We start from the raw sequence: 13,119 nt of genomic DNA, 5'->3' as shown, positions 1-13,119 counted from the left end.
CATACACAGTTGACTCACCTTCGTTCCTCGTCAGTTTTCAGCATCCCTCCTCGGACAGCACGCCAAATACACACACCATTTACTCTATCTGACTACAGCTGTGTGTGTGAAATGCCATGCCGTTTGACAGTCTCTAAAATGAGTCAAAGTAGAGCTGTTACACTCAAGAAAATGCTGGGTTGTTTCTGTAAACAAATTGTTGGGTTGATTGTGCTGGGTCAAAATGCTGGGTTGTTTGGGGCACTGTAAACACATTATTGGGTTGCTCATGCTGGGTCAAATGAGTTGTAAGGGGGTAATTCACAAATAAACAGCTGGTTGGGTTATTTTGACCCAGCAACCGGTTTATTCTTTGCGGAACTTTCTGGATTCTTCACTTCTGACTCGAGGAGGACTTCACTCGGAGGTCGGAGCAGGCAGTGTTTTATGGTAAGTTAATATGTTTACCAATATTTTTAACAATAATAATTTCACTGTTCAGCATACAGTCTTTGATATGGAAGTGTGAGGGGTATAACGTATTTATTCTGTAAAACATTAGTAACAGCTAGCCGGTTAGATTTCTTTGACAAAATGCCACGTTGTAAACCAGCTATATCAGCAGCCTTAATGAAATATGCAGTTTAAATTGTAATTTCATCACGTAAATATCGTATTTATTGTGGACGTTTAGTAATTAAAAGCGAGGAAAGCGTTTTGAATGAACCCGTGCACGCGCAGTGTGTTTATGTCCCTATAGGGTCATAAAAAAAAAAAGTCTAGTCTGTGTGGAAACTAAAGTCTGCTGGCACATTTAAGAAATTCTCATCAGAGGAAGCGACGGGGGTAAGTTCCAGCACAGTCTGCGTGTTTCTTCTGTAATGTCTATGTCGGAACCAGGATCGTTTTTACCAAAAAAATAAAATAATAATTGTATGACGTCTGACGTGCAATCTTTACAAACGGCGACTGAGGTAATGAGAAATAAATCGATTTCATATTAAGCATGTTCTCGCCCTGAACCCATTACAAGTTGTTAGGACCTAGGCCTACTAAGAATAGTTTAGTAACGTTACTACTAAGACAGTGGTCATGGATCAAGTGTGCGCGATGTTTGAGGCCAATAAATAGTTTTTGCTATTGTCACAACAGCGCCATTTTAAACACCAGGGCAGAAAAGTCAGAAATGCTACTTTAGAAATATGAATTGTTATATACAGCATACTATTTAAATGTTAATGCAACTTTATGTTTTATGCTCATATTGTTTAGGTGCTGGCTTTAAAGGTCCTGCAAACTCTGCTTCCCCCATCCATCTAACGTTACAGGAGAGGAGGAAAGGGCTTCAGACCCACAGAGGCTCAGAGGTCCTTGACATGCAACCTGTAAGTTGCTTTAGTGTTTCTACTTCAATAAGGGTAGACGTTTGATATGCTTGATAACTATGAAATTAATTTAGGTTTAGAATATTTAAAGGTGCAATCTCTGTTTGCAACATAAAATAGCATTTTTTTTAAATAGATTTTTGTTAATTTTTAAAGCTGCAGTCCATAACTTTTTTTGTGTTCAAAATTTACAAAATGTTTATAATGAGCGAGTACATCATGAATCCATTGTCCAAATCGTGTTTTTGTCTTATCCTGAATCCCATTAGACTGCTAAATGTCTATTTAGATGTGTAAATATACATTTTGTTTGTTTTTCACATTTGGCCATATTTGGTAATGTTTGAGGAAAACTCTGTGATAATTAGTCGCATTGTAAATGTTTGTAGCTATTCTTAATAAATCAATAAAATCGTATAAGAGTTCAAATTAGTTGCTTATTGACTTTTAAAGGTGCATTGTGTAATACTGTATTTAGGAGGATCTGTTAACAGAAATACAATATCATATACATAACTATGTTTTCAGTGGTGTATAAAGACCTTACTTAATGAACTGTTATGTTATTTTTTTATCTTAGAATGAGTATACATTGTATAATTGTAATAATTGTTTACAAAAAACATTAAAGAGATGTATTAAAAATGTAAAAAAAATAAAATAAATGATTGAAATCACATATACAGTGGCCTCTCTGGTTTATTGTATTACAGAGACAATCATTATTTTACATTAGTAATATAAAAAAATATTTGTTACTAATTTTAATAAGGCAATGATACAGGAAATAACCCAGCACATGAGTAAGACTTAACCCAGCGAGATGGTCAATTTCACCCACTGGTTGGGTCAAATGAATGACCCAACCATATGGGTTAAATGGAAAAACCCAGCACTTGGGTCAAACCAACCCAGCGCGTGTTCTGTCCTATAGTGACCCAGCGGCGTGGTTAAGGTTGGGTTATTTTTTAACCCTGCATTTTTTAGAGTGTAAAATCACACTGGACATTACGTCCAATACGTTAGACTGGAGATGCACTGATGCAGTTTGCTTTGTCATACACTGAAACTTCACATATGTGCACACCATACACACTTTATACTGCAGAAACAGTGTCCACCCATCGAGGTGCAGCAGCACGTCACAGTTCGGGACGCTCACTTCTGAAGCTTTCAGCTTCTTGTTCTCATTTACACAGTCGCTGGAGAATCTCAGTGACCCTAAAGGCTGGAAAACACCTGTAACGTTACTCTATGAGCGTCAACACGAACAGAGGACGAGTGAGTGAGACCCACAAACACATTTTTGGCTATTTTAAGGCATAAAGAATATTTTTCAAGGAAAAAACGTTTAAATATGTCATTTTGGTGATCAGAGATGAGTTATAAGGGATACAATTATTGACTACAGGGGGACTTTAAGAATTCGTCTTAATGAAATGCTTTAAGGGTGTTTCCCATATAGTACATTTGAAATGAATCAAACCCAGATCAGTTGATTAAACCAGAAAGGAAACCCGCTGCAAGTGTCGATCAAACCACAGAAGGACCCCGAACAAACTCTGAGATCGCACACGCATGCTATATCGGCCCAAGAGCACACACACAGATATTATATTACAGTCTGCCTTGAATCTCAGTGTGAAGCGCTGAGCCGCAAAGGACTGTGGGAGGAGAGAGAATCCACACGTTCATAAAGACACACGTGCTTTTCTCATCATACGACACAGATTCATGGGAAAGTGCTCGGTGTCTCAAACACTCGTCGTACTCTGTGTGTCGACTGAAGACGAATGAAGCCAGAGTCTAGCTGTTACTCATTCTCATGGCACATGTGCTGTTTCATTCACTGAACCAGACAAGAATAGAGAAGAATAGAGCGTCTGAGAGGTTCATCATCACACGTGTTGGTTTAAACACGCAGAATCAAAGCTATGATCATAAATCTGTGGTTGTGATGAGCTCAGCATTATTCACTGGAGTTTGTTCTCATTAACATCATGTTCTTCAGACATATTCTTCTAAGTAGCCTGCATGAAGACAGCATGGCATTATCATCTGATCCCGCGGTACCACCTCAGTCTTATGGTTTTGCTGTTAATACTTCAGAAGAAACAAAACTGCTCAGATTCAACACTCCTGTGTCTGCAGTCAGACTGATCATCTACAGCTGCAGTGAAGAGCAGAGTCTATCGGACACACTGATTGGCACTGTGGATTGGCTTTGTTATTGTAAGAGGTTAGCGACCTCTAGCAGCGAAAAAAATATATGACATATTGTAGCTTTAAATAGTATAGGCTTATGTTGAACTTTATTCTTGTACAAACAAGAATTACTAGTGGAATGCCCGTGCAAAATGAGTTTTTATGTGTTTTTAGTAATTGTTGGTTTGGTATGTTTGAGTTGATTAATAGCCTAGGCTACTATTACACAGGAGCCTAAACTCTGAGAAAACGATAACGTTAAGCGCACCAGAATAAAATATAATATTCAGAATTAAACAGTGTGGCTGACTTACAGATTCAGTTAAATCGCTACTTTTTCAGAAATGAATCGCTACTTTTTCAAAATTGAATCGCTACTTTTTCAAAGGTGAATCGCTACTTTTTCGAAAGTACTGAATCACTACTTTTTCCAAAAAATGAATCAATACTTTTTTTCAAAAAAGAATCTATACTTTTTCAAAAGTAAATCGCTACTTTTTCAAAAATGAATCGCTACTTTTTCAAAAGTGAATAACTACTTTTTCAAAAGTGAATCGCTACTTTTTCAAAGTGAATCGATACTTTTTCAAAAAATGAATCGCTACTTTTTCAAAAGTAAATCGCTACTTTTTCAAAAATGAATTGCTACTTTTTCAAAAGTGAATCGATACTTTTTCAAAAAAGAATCTTTACTTTTTCGAAAGTGAATCGATACTTTTTAGATAAAGAATCGCTACTTTGTCAAAAAGAATCGCTACTTTTTCAAAAGTAAATCGCTACTTTTTCAAAAATGAATCGCTACTTTTTCAAAAGTGAATAACTACTTTTTCAAAAGTGAATCGCTACTTTTTCAAAAGTGAATAACTACTTTTTCAAAAGTGAATCGATACTTTTTCAAAAAATGAATCGCTACTTTTTCAAAAGTAAATCGCTACTTTTTCAAAAATGAATTGCTACTTTTTCGAAAGTTAATCGATACTTTTTCAAAAGTGAATCGATACTTTTTCAAAAAAGAATCTTTACTTTTTCGAAAGTGAATCAATACTTTTTAGATAAAGAATCGCTACTTTGTCAAAAAGAATCGCTACTTTTTCAAAAATGAATAGCTATTTTTTCAAAAGTGAATCGCTACTTTTTCAAAAATGAATTCCTACTTTTTCAAAAATGAATCGCTACTTTTTCAGTTCTATATAGTTTTTCATATTGTAATAAATGTAGAATTACATTGTAATAAACGTATAATTACATTGTATTAAATGTATAATAACACTGTAATAAATGTATAATTACATTGTAATAAATGTATAAAAAGACTGACAAATGTATAACTAAATTTTTTTACACTACTTTTTCAAAAAGAATCGCTACTTTTTTCAAAAAGAATCGCTACTTTTTCAATGTAACAAAATAATAATGTAACAAATGTATAATAATAATAATGTAACAAATGTATAACACTGTAATAAATGTATAATTACATTGTCATAAACATAATAACACTGTAATGTATAATTACATTGTAATAAACGTATAATTACATTGTAATAAATGTATAAGGCTGTAACAAATGAATAATTACTTTTTTTACACTACTTTTTTCAACAAGAATCGCTACTTTTTTCAACAAGAATCGCTAATTTTTCAAAAAGAATCGCTAATTTTTCAACAAGAATCGCTAATTTTTCAAAAAGAATCGCTAATTTTTCTAAAAGAATCGCTACTTTTTCAAAAAGAATCACTAATTTTTCAAAAAGAATCGCTACTTTTTTCACTAAAGAATCGCTACATTTTTCCAAAAGAATCGCTACTTTTAAAAAAAAATCGCTACTTTTTTTGTTTTTAAATCGCTACTTTTTTCACTAAAGAATCGCTACTTTTTTCAAAAAGAATCGCTACTTTTCCAGAAAATAATCGCTACTTTTTAAAAAATAATCGCTACTTTTTTCAAAAAGAATGTAACAAAATAATAATGTAACAAATGTATAATAACACTGTAATAATGTATAATAACACTGTAATAAACGTATAATTACATTGTAATAAATGTATAACAACCTTGAAAAGAATCGCTACATTTCTCGAAAAGAATCGCTACTTTTTTTCTTCAGAAGTAAACAGAGTAGCTGACTTAATGTTTAGCTGACAGAACGTTTATTTTAAACCACATTTTTTAAACCACAACCCTCTCTAATGTCAGAATGTTTATTTTTAAACCACAACTTCAATGTGTGCTGCTTTTACCGATATATTTTGAATTTCTGATCCAAACAACATCAAACTCGGCACTGCACTTACTCGTGCCCGTAGCAAGACACCTGTCAAGTTTGAAATCCATCGGACTAACGGTTCGAGAGATATTCGATTAACAGACAGACAGACAGACACACAGACAGACAGACTCACAGACAGACGTTCCTGTAATTTATAGATAGGCTTATGTTGAACTTTATTCTTGTATAAACAGACAATGTATTTAGCAGTACATAAAGGTTTAAATGGAAAAGTATCTGAAACTTGTGGTAGATTTCCCCCTACGCACCTGACTTAGGTTGAACCGAGGGTCCTTGACACCTGAAGATATTATACTCAGTTGAGTCCACGTCTGAACGGCGGGTTGGCACATAAGAGTAGCGATTCTTACTGCATGAATAAAATGAGAATTATAGTTACCTGACTGCAATCTAAGCCCGCCGAAGAGTCTCACAAAGAGTCGAACGACGTCTCGCCCCCTTTGGACACTATCACTTGGGAATAAGGTCTTTAGTGTCTCACATAACCTGTAACTTGTTCCACTAACTGGACAGACTCCAGACAATGCCTTCGAATAAGCTTTAATCACAGCCGGAGGATATCAGATATATTTCAGAGAGAATCCCACCAGCAAAAAGTATACAACAGTTTAAAATGACATGATACATTACATAATTTCCCTACAATTTGATTGGTTCTTCATGTGCAAAGCCTTCTGTTACTGGACAGAAGCAACTTAGATCTCAAATCATTAAAGAATGAAAAGGGTTAGAAGTTCAGTTGATTACTCAATATGTCATGAGACTCTTTTAGACTGTTATATTTTTGATATTGTCTAACCAGCATCTCAGAAGTTTCCACTGGTTTCGACACAAACTTCAGAGTACATTTTGTTCAAGTGGTAGAATGTTAGGCCTAGAGGAGAAGTAAGGTTAGATGTTAGAATTATGATTAGTTTGATATACAGTTTACTATTTTATTTATTGAAAAATCCATCCAACTCACGTCTCCATTTTCTGCTCCTCCCGCCTGCATGCGCAACTCTCGCCGATCGCTTACATCCAGCCGACGTCGATAACACACCGTTTTTTGTTGAAGTAAAAAATAAAAGTGAAAAAAAGTGAAACAAAAAGTTCTAGAGGTTTAAGTTTAGGAAAATGATTTATGAACATTTATTTTATATAAAACATATTTAATAAAACATGTTGAACTCAAAAACTGCTAGAAAACCAAAGCCATAAATCTAAACAAGTCGTGTTCAAAATTTGAGGTTGATATCTCAAAAAATGAGCTTTCAGTGAGATTGTGTTTGGGCGCAGTATCAGATTGGGTGTGGGAACTCTTCCCCTGCATAGAAATCCTGAACCCTTATAGGATAACGCCAGTGAATTAACTCAGTAGCACCTCATTGCAGTACGCGAGATCCAGGGGGCGGAGTTGGATCCAGATCTAAGGGGTGGAGATGGGTAGGATTAGGGTTAGGGATCAGGGGGCGGAGATGGGTAGGATTAGGGGTGGGGTTAGGGATCAGGGGGCGGAGATGGGTAGGATTAGGGGTGGGTTAGGGATCAGGGGGCGGAGATGGGTAGGATAAGGGGTGGGGTTAGGGATCAGGGGGCGGAGATGTGTAGGATTAGGGTTAGGGATCAGGGGGCGGAGATGGGTAGGATAAGGGGTGGGGTTAGGGATCAGGGGGCGGAGATGGGTAGGATTAGGGTTAGGGATCAGGGGGCGGAGATGGGTAGGATTAGGGGTGGGGTTAGGGATCAGGGGCGGAGATGGGTAGCATTAGGGTTGGGGTTAGGGATCAGGAGGTGGAGATGGGTAGGTTAGGGTTAGGGATCAGGGGGCGGAGATGGGTAGGATTAGGGGTGGGGTTAGGGATCAGGGGCGGAGATGGGTAGCATTAGGGTTGGGGTTAGGGATCAGGGGGTGGAGATGGGTAGGATTAGGGGTGGGGTTAGGGATCAGGGGCGGAGATGGGTAGCATTAGGGTTAGGGATCAGGGGGCGGAGATGGGTAGGATTAGGGGTGGGGTTAGGGATCAGGGGCGGAGATGGGTAGCATTAGGGTTGGGGTTAGGGATCAGGAGGTGGAGATGGGTAGCATTAGGGTTGGGGTTAGGGATCAGGGGGCGGAGATGGGTAGGTTAGGGTTAGGGATCAGGGGGCGGAGATGGGTAGGATTAGGGGTGGGGTTAGGGATCAGGGGCGGAGATGGGTAGCATTAGGGTTGGGGTTAGGGATCAGGGGGCGGAGATGGGTAGGATAAGGGGTGGGGTTAGGGATCAGGGGGCGGAGATGGGTAGGTTAGGGTTAGGGATCAGGGGGCGGAGATGGGTAGGATTAGGGGTGGGGTTAGAGATCAGGGGGTGGAGATGGGTAGGATTAGGGGTGGGGTTAGGGATCAGGGGGCAGAGATGGGTAGGATTAGGTATATGTAAGGTGGGATCCAGATCCAACTCCTCCCCCTGGATTTCGTGTTCTGCAGTGAGGACCATCTCGGCCAATTCTTGCGACTTTTCAAATACTGTCGAGCCTTCGTACAGTATAAAATGCAGAGGAGCAACAATGACGTCAGAATCTTTTCCTTCACGCTGCCATCGCTGAAGACGCACCTAAAGAATTTCTTGACTTCTTGACCACATCCGATGGCTACTTTCTGCAGGATTTGTTCGGGTCCCTTCGAACCGGGTCCCATCATGCCCTGCTGTCGCTTCATTCCCCAGTCCATTTCTCCGACGAGAGCTTCCGCCCTCCTCCAGTTGTCGCAGACTCCTTCGGCGCTGGCAGAGAGGAAGACTCCCTGTCCCTCTGGGCGTGGGAGAAAGACTGGGCAGCGTCGGAGCCGGAGCGCCCTGACACAGAAGGCCCAGGAGGAGCTCGTCAGGGCTCTTGAGAAGGCGGCTAAGGAGCTGGGCCTCGCCTGGAGCGCTCCAGATGGGGCTAGAGTCCAGATGGGGCTCAGCTAGAGTCCAGGTACCTCCATACGGGCCGCCAAACTGCTTCTAGGAGGAGGATACCGTTTTTCCCGGACGTCCATGAGCATGTGGTAAAGTCGTGGTGTGCACCCCAGTCGGCACGCGTCCATGCCTCTTCAAAGGCCTCCTTTTCCCACATGGACATAGTGGAAGCCCACGGCTAGGTGCGCTGTTTCTTCCTCATCCTAACAATCCTGCATTGCTTGCCCTGCCTCAGAGCTGCGTTCAGTGCCTGTCATGACCTCCCAGCGCCACCGGGTTGCCAACATTCCTATTCGAACATCCAAACAGCAGCCAGCTCATCCATCCCAAGCCGTTTCCCCGCCAGCGTCGGCGATCAGAGAGGTTTGGCCACTATCTAATTTCCTAGACACACGGAGAGCTATTCCGGGCATTTCGCGTTGGCTGCTGCAGGGCCGGATTAACCATTAGGGCAACTGGTCACTTGCCCAGGGGCACATGACATCTAAGGGGCCCTGCGCACCGTCAAATATTATGTTAGATCACGTTATAAACGCAGTTCTCTGCACTTTCCTAATTATATGCAGATTTTTGCAACCTATTCGATCAAAATATAATGTTAAATCGCGTCAAAAACAGTGCCTGTATTCCTGCGCAGTGAGCGAGAGCGAGCTATCATGTCGACTCGCGTCGCGTGACTTGACGCTCTGAAATTTGAAGTGATGGAGAAGCAGTTGCCTACGGTTGCCTAACATAAAGGTCTCGACTGTCTAGCGTTATATTTTGCCAACGAACTCAAATTGAAACTGTGATATTGCTTTGTGCCGTTATAAAACAGCAAAAGACTTTAAGTAGCCTAGGCATTCTGTTTGTGCAGCGTGATTTTAAGAGAAGTGCGCGCTTTGCTCACGCGATCAGCATGGTGATCTGGTGTTTTCTCCAAAATGAAAGCTCAAGGGTTTATTTCTGGCAATAGGCTTTATGCCGAGCGTCACGTGACCAAGCCGGAAAACAGGTCACATCGCTTCCGATTCAGGTCTTTTGGATGTGCTTCATGAAATTTTTTGCGGTTTTACTCAAGACAACTTAAAAGGAGCAAGCAAAAATGAGCACAACCAATGTCCCTCGCATGTGCAGATTGATATTTAAAAGTTTTTTAATTTTTCTTCTTCACACTAACGTTTAGATATTTAAACACCATAAAACACCAATAACAAAGTGAACTTAGTAGGTTAGCTGATTACCTTAAAAATCAATAGATATCGTAGTTAGTTATTACGGCCGTTAACACTTTCTCTGACAAGCGGATGCAATGAGACCCGTTTTCCGGTTTGGTCACGTGACGCTCGGCATAAAGCCTATTAAAGAAATTAGGACAAAAGTATTGTAATTTTCCTACTGTGTAATGTAATGCAAAATACTTTTAGGCTACATTTATAGGAGGTATATATGGATTTTACATCATAGGAATAATAAATCATTATTATAATAATTGTTTGGCATCCTAAAACACCAGTGATAATGTAATGTAGACTGAGACTCTATCATAACTAAAAAGATGTTTGAACCCTCTTTAATGTCCAGGTACAAGTCAATGCTTTTTCTTTGTTCAATGTGCACAGTTAATGGATGCATGGGTTAAAGCCGGTTGAAGCTCTTAATTTTGAGCTCTCAAAGTGCACCAGATTGATGCATTTAACCTTAAAATGTACACAATTTTCTTGTGGGGGAGCATGCCCCCTAACCCCCCTAGAGGGATAGAGGTCCACCCAACATAGTTTTATAAAATCCAATGGGAAACACAGATCATTTATGAAGTAATATGTACAACAAAGTTCCTTTTAAGTCAGTAAAACAGTTAATTCCAAATTAAAATGTCCTTGGACAAACTACATTTGGCCTGCCTAAGGGGGGGCCTACAAGACATTGTGCCCAGGGCCCTCTGAATTCTTAATCCGGCCTTGGGCTGCTGGATTTAATTCAACGCGGGTATTCCCTCCAGTTCAAGGCTCCTCCTTGCCGGATTTCCTTCTGTCTCAGTGAACAGCACGATATGGACCCCCGCCCGGAGTTGTGGAGTCTTCATGCCTGGCTGCTGGAGAGGCTATTGGTGCACTACCTGCCCATGTGCTGGACACACACAGTCTCTTGCACCTTCCACAAGGCACCTTTACACTCTGAAATGGGGCGTGTTTGTGAAAGGGTGTTGTGATAACGATATCGACCCAGCGAGCTGTCCCGTGTCGGAAGTTTAACGTTTCCTTCAGCACAGGTTGGATAACGGGAGCCTACCATCCTGCGCTAAAAGTTAATGTGGCCGCTATCGCCTATCGATAACGGGGAGTCGAGCGGAAGGCATGCACTGGTGGTCAGCTTTCTCAGGGGGCGAGACCGTACCGTCCCGGCGTGGGACCTAGCACTGGTTCTGAAGGCTCTCTCTCTTCCCCCGTTCGAGCCCTTGGGGTCTATCGCTGTTTGGGGGCTCCCTCTCAGAACTGCTTTGCTTCTTGCCCTTGCTTCGGCTTGCTGGCTGGTCTTCACAGAACACTTTCGCCAGGTTTTACCAGTTGGATGTGCCGTCTTTTGGCATCTCTAATTTTTTTTTTTTTTAAAGAACAAAATGAATACTTTTATCCATCAAGGATTCATTAAACTGATCAAAAGTGACAGTAAAGACATTCATAATGTTACTTAAGATTTCTATTTAAAATAAATTCAGTTCTTTTGAACTTTCTATTGTTCAAAATCATTTAGCATAGTTTCCACAAAAATATTAAGCAGCAAAAACAGGTTTTAACATTAAATAAGAACAACCATTATTAATAACCGAGTAATAATAATTGAGCATTTCTGAAGGATCATGTAACACTGAAGACTGGAGTAATGATGCTGAAAATTCAGCTTTGATCACAGGAATAAATTACACTTTACCATATTTTCACATAGAAAACAGCGGATTTAAATTGTTTTTCTGATCAAATAAGCGTAAGAGACTTCTTTCAAAAGTTTTATTAATAACTGAATCTCATAATAAACAACCACACACACATTCCCTGAAAGCTTTAACTGAATTGGAAGAGACTACATCTAAAGCCCCATCAACTGCATATATAAATGAAGGGATACAGATATGGTGTCAGATGATCTAAGTATTAAATAAACCGTTAGCACTGATATCAGTCTCTGTAAGACGTCAGAATCACGAGAGCGAGTTACAGAGGATTGCTTGAGTCATTCAAGTCAAGTGAACAGTAAGAGAGAGAGAGAGAGAGAGAGAGAGAGAGAGAGAGAGAGAGAGAGAGAGAGAGAGAGAGAGAGAGAGAATGACCATCACACCTTTACACCTGCTGTCTATTTAATCAAGTTTAACCAACTATTCTCCCAACGGTCCTGGTCCCAATAACTCATGACAACCTCTGATTCTGATGTCATCTAATGTGATGATGTGAAGAGCTACTGCCAGGTGTCTCCGTTCTCATGGAACTGGTGCAGGTGATCCGAGTACCTGTGGGAAGAGTGTGTGGATCATTAAACACACACACACACACAGAGCTTCAAAAAAGTCTCACACTGGGTGAAAACACTCACTTCTTCGCACAAAATGCAGCGCAGTCCCGGCCGATACTCTCACTCCAGGCGGTTTTATACAGCACCTGACACACACACACACACACGGTCATAAGGCTTTACACCAGCAGTAATGGACAGTTAGTCTGAGGGTCATGTGACGCACCAGGAAGACGAGGCAGTGCAGGATCAGTGTGTAGAAGAACGCCACAGTCCTGGCCGTCTTATTGGACAGGATAACACGACCCTGAAACACACACATTTTAACAGAATAATTACAATAGTAATATTTATGGCTGTCATCATTTCTGGGGTTAAAACAGAGATTTGCTTCTGGCAGAAAACCTATGAACTATGAACCCTTTTCACAGTCGGTGATGATGCGTTTCCACAGGTATCACTCGCAAACACAGTCAATTTGATATATTTTCAATGTTTATGTACTTTTATAATGCTATAGTTTGCTATTTTGTAAGTTGTACGACTTCTGCCTCCGAGAAGCCTGTAAATGTGACCAGGCTCCGTTGTGGGGTTGATCCAGGCGAAGCACGGACCACATGTAGGGCGGGACTTGATCTGTCCAGTGAGGCCTGATTGGACTGTATGCTAATGAGGCGCTGTGATGTCATGTGAGTGACAGGCTGCTGGAGGGGCGGGGCTACTGTGGATGATTCACGCTTCTGATTAAAGGTTACGAATCATTCAACAAATCTGTGATGATTGTAAAACACTGCAATATTCCGTTCAAAATATAAGGATTTCATGATGACTTCTCTTTTTATAAACTATAAA

The 13,119-nt window shown here is 40.3% G+C and overlaps 1 protein-coding gene across 2 annotated transcripts in view; it reads right to left on the bottom strand.

Annotated features, from left to right (window-relative positions):
- Positions 1-12,097: 12,097 nt before the first annotated feature.
- cux1b (cut-like homeobox 1b) overlaps positions 12,098-13,119 on the bottom strand; it is a 28,491-nt gene continuing 27,469 nt past the window's right edge. For both annotated transcript variants that reach the window (XM_056264681.1, XM_056264682.1), the window contains exons 21-23: positions 12,494-12,574; positions 12,349-12,413; positions 12,098-12,265 (exon numbers count right to left, since the gene is read on the bottom strand). In XM_056264681.1, coding sequence (XP_056120656.1) covers positions 12,214-12,265; positions 12,349-12,413; positions 12,494-12,574 — 198 coding nt within the window. In that variant the 3' untranslated portion in view covers positions 12,098-12,213. The remainder of the gene's footprint in view (positions 12,266-12,348; positions 12,414-12,493; positions 12,575-13,119) is intronic.

The sequence above is a fragment of the Rhinichthys klamathensis genome, unplaced genomic scaffold (assembly GCF_029890125.1).
Source record: "Rhinichthys klamathensis goyatoka isolate OS25496 unplaced genomic scaffold, OSU_Roscu_1.1 h1tg000223l_1, whole genome shotgun sequence".
Taxonomy (NCBI): Eukaryota; Metazoa; Chordata; class Actinopteri; order Cypriniformes; family Leuciscidae; genus Rhinichthys; species Rhinichthys klamathensis.
Note: the sequence above shows the minus strand (reverse complement) of the source record. Positions and strands in the feature narration are given on the sequence as shown.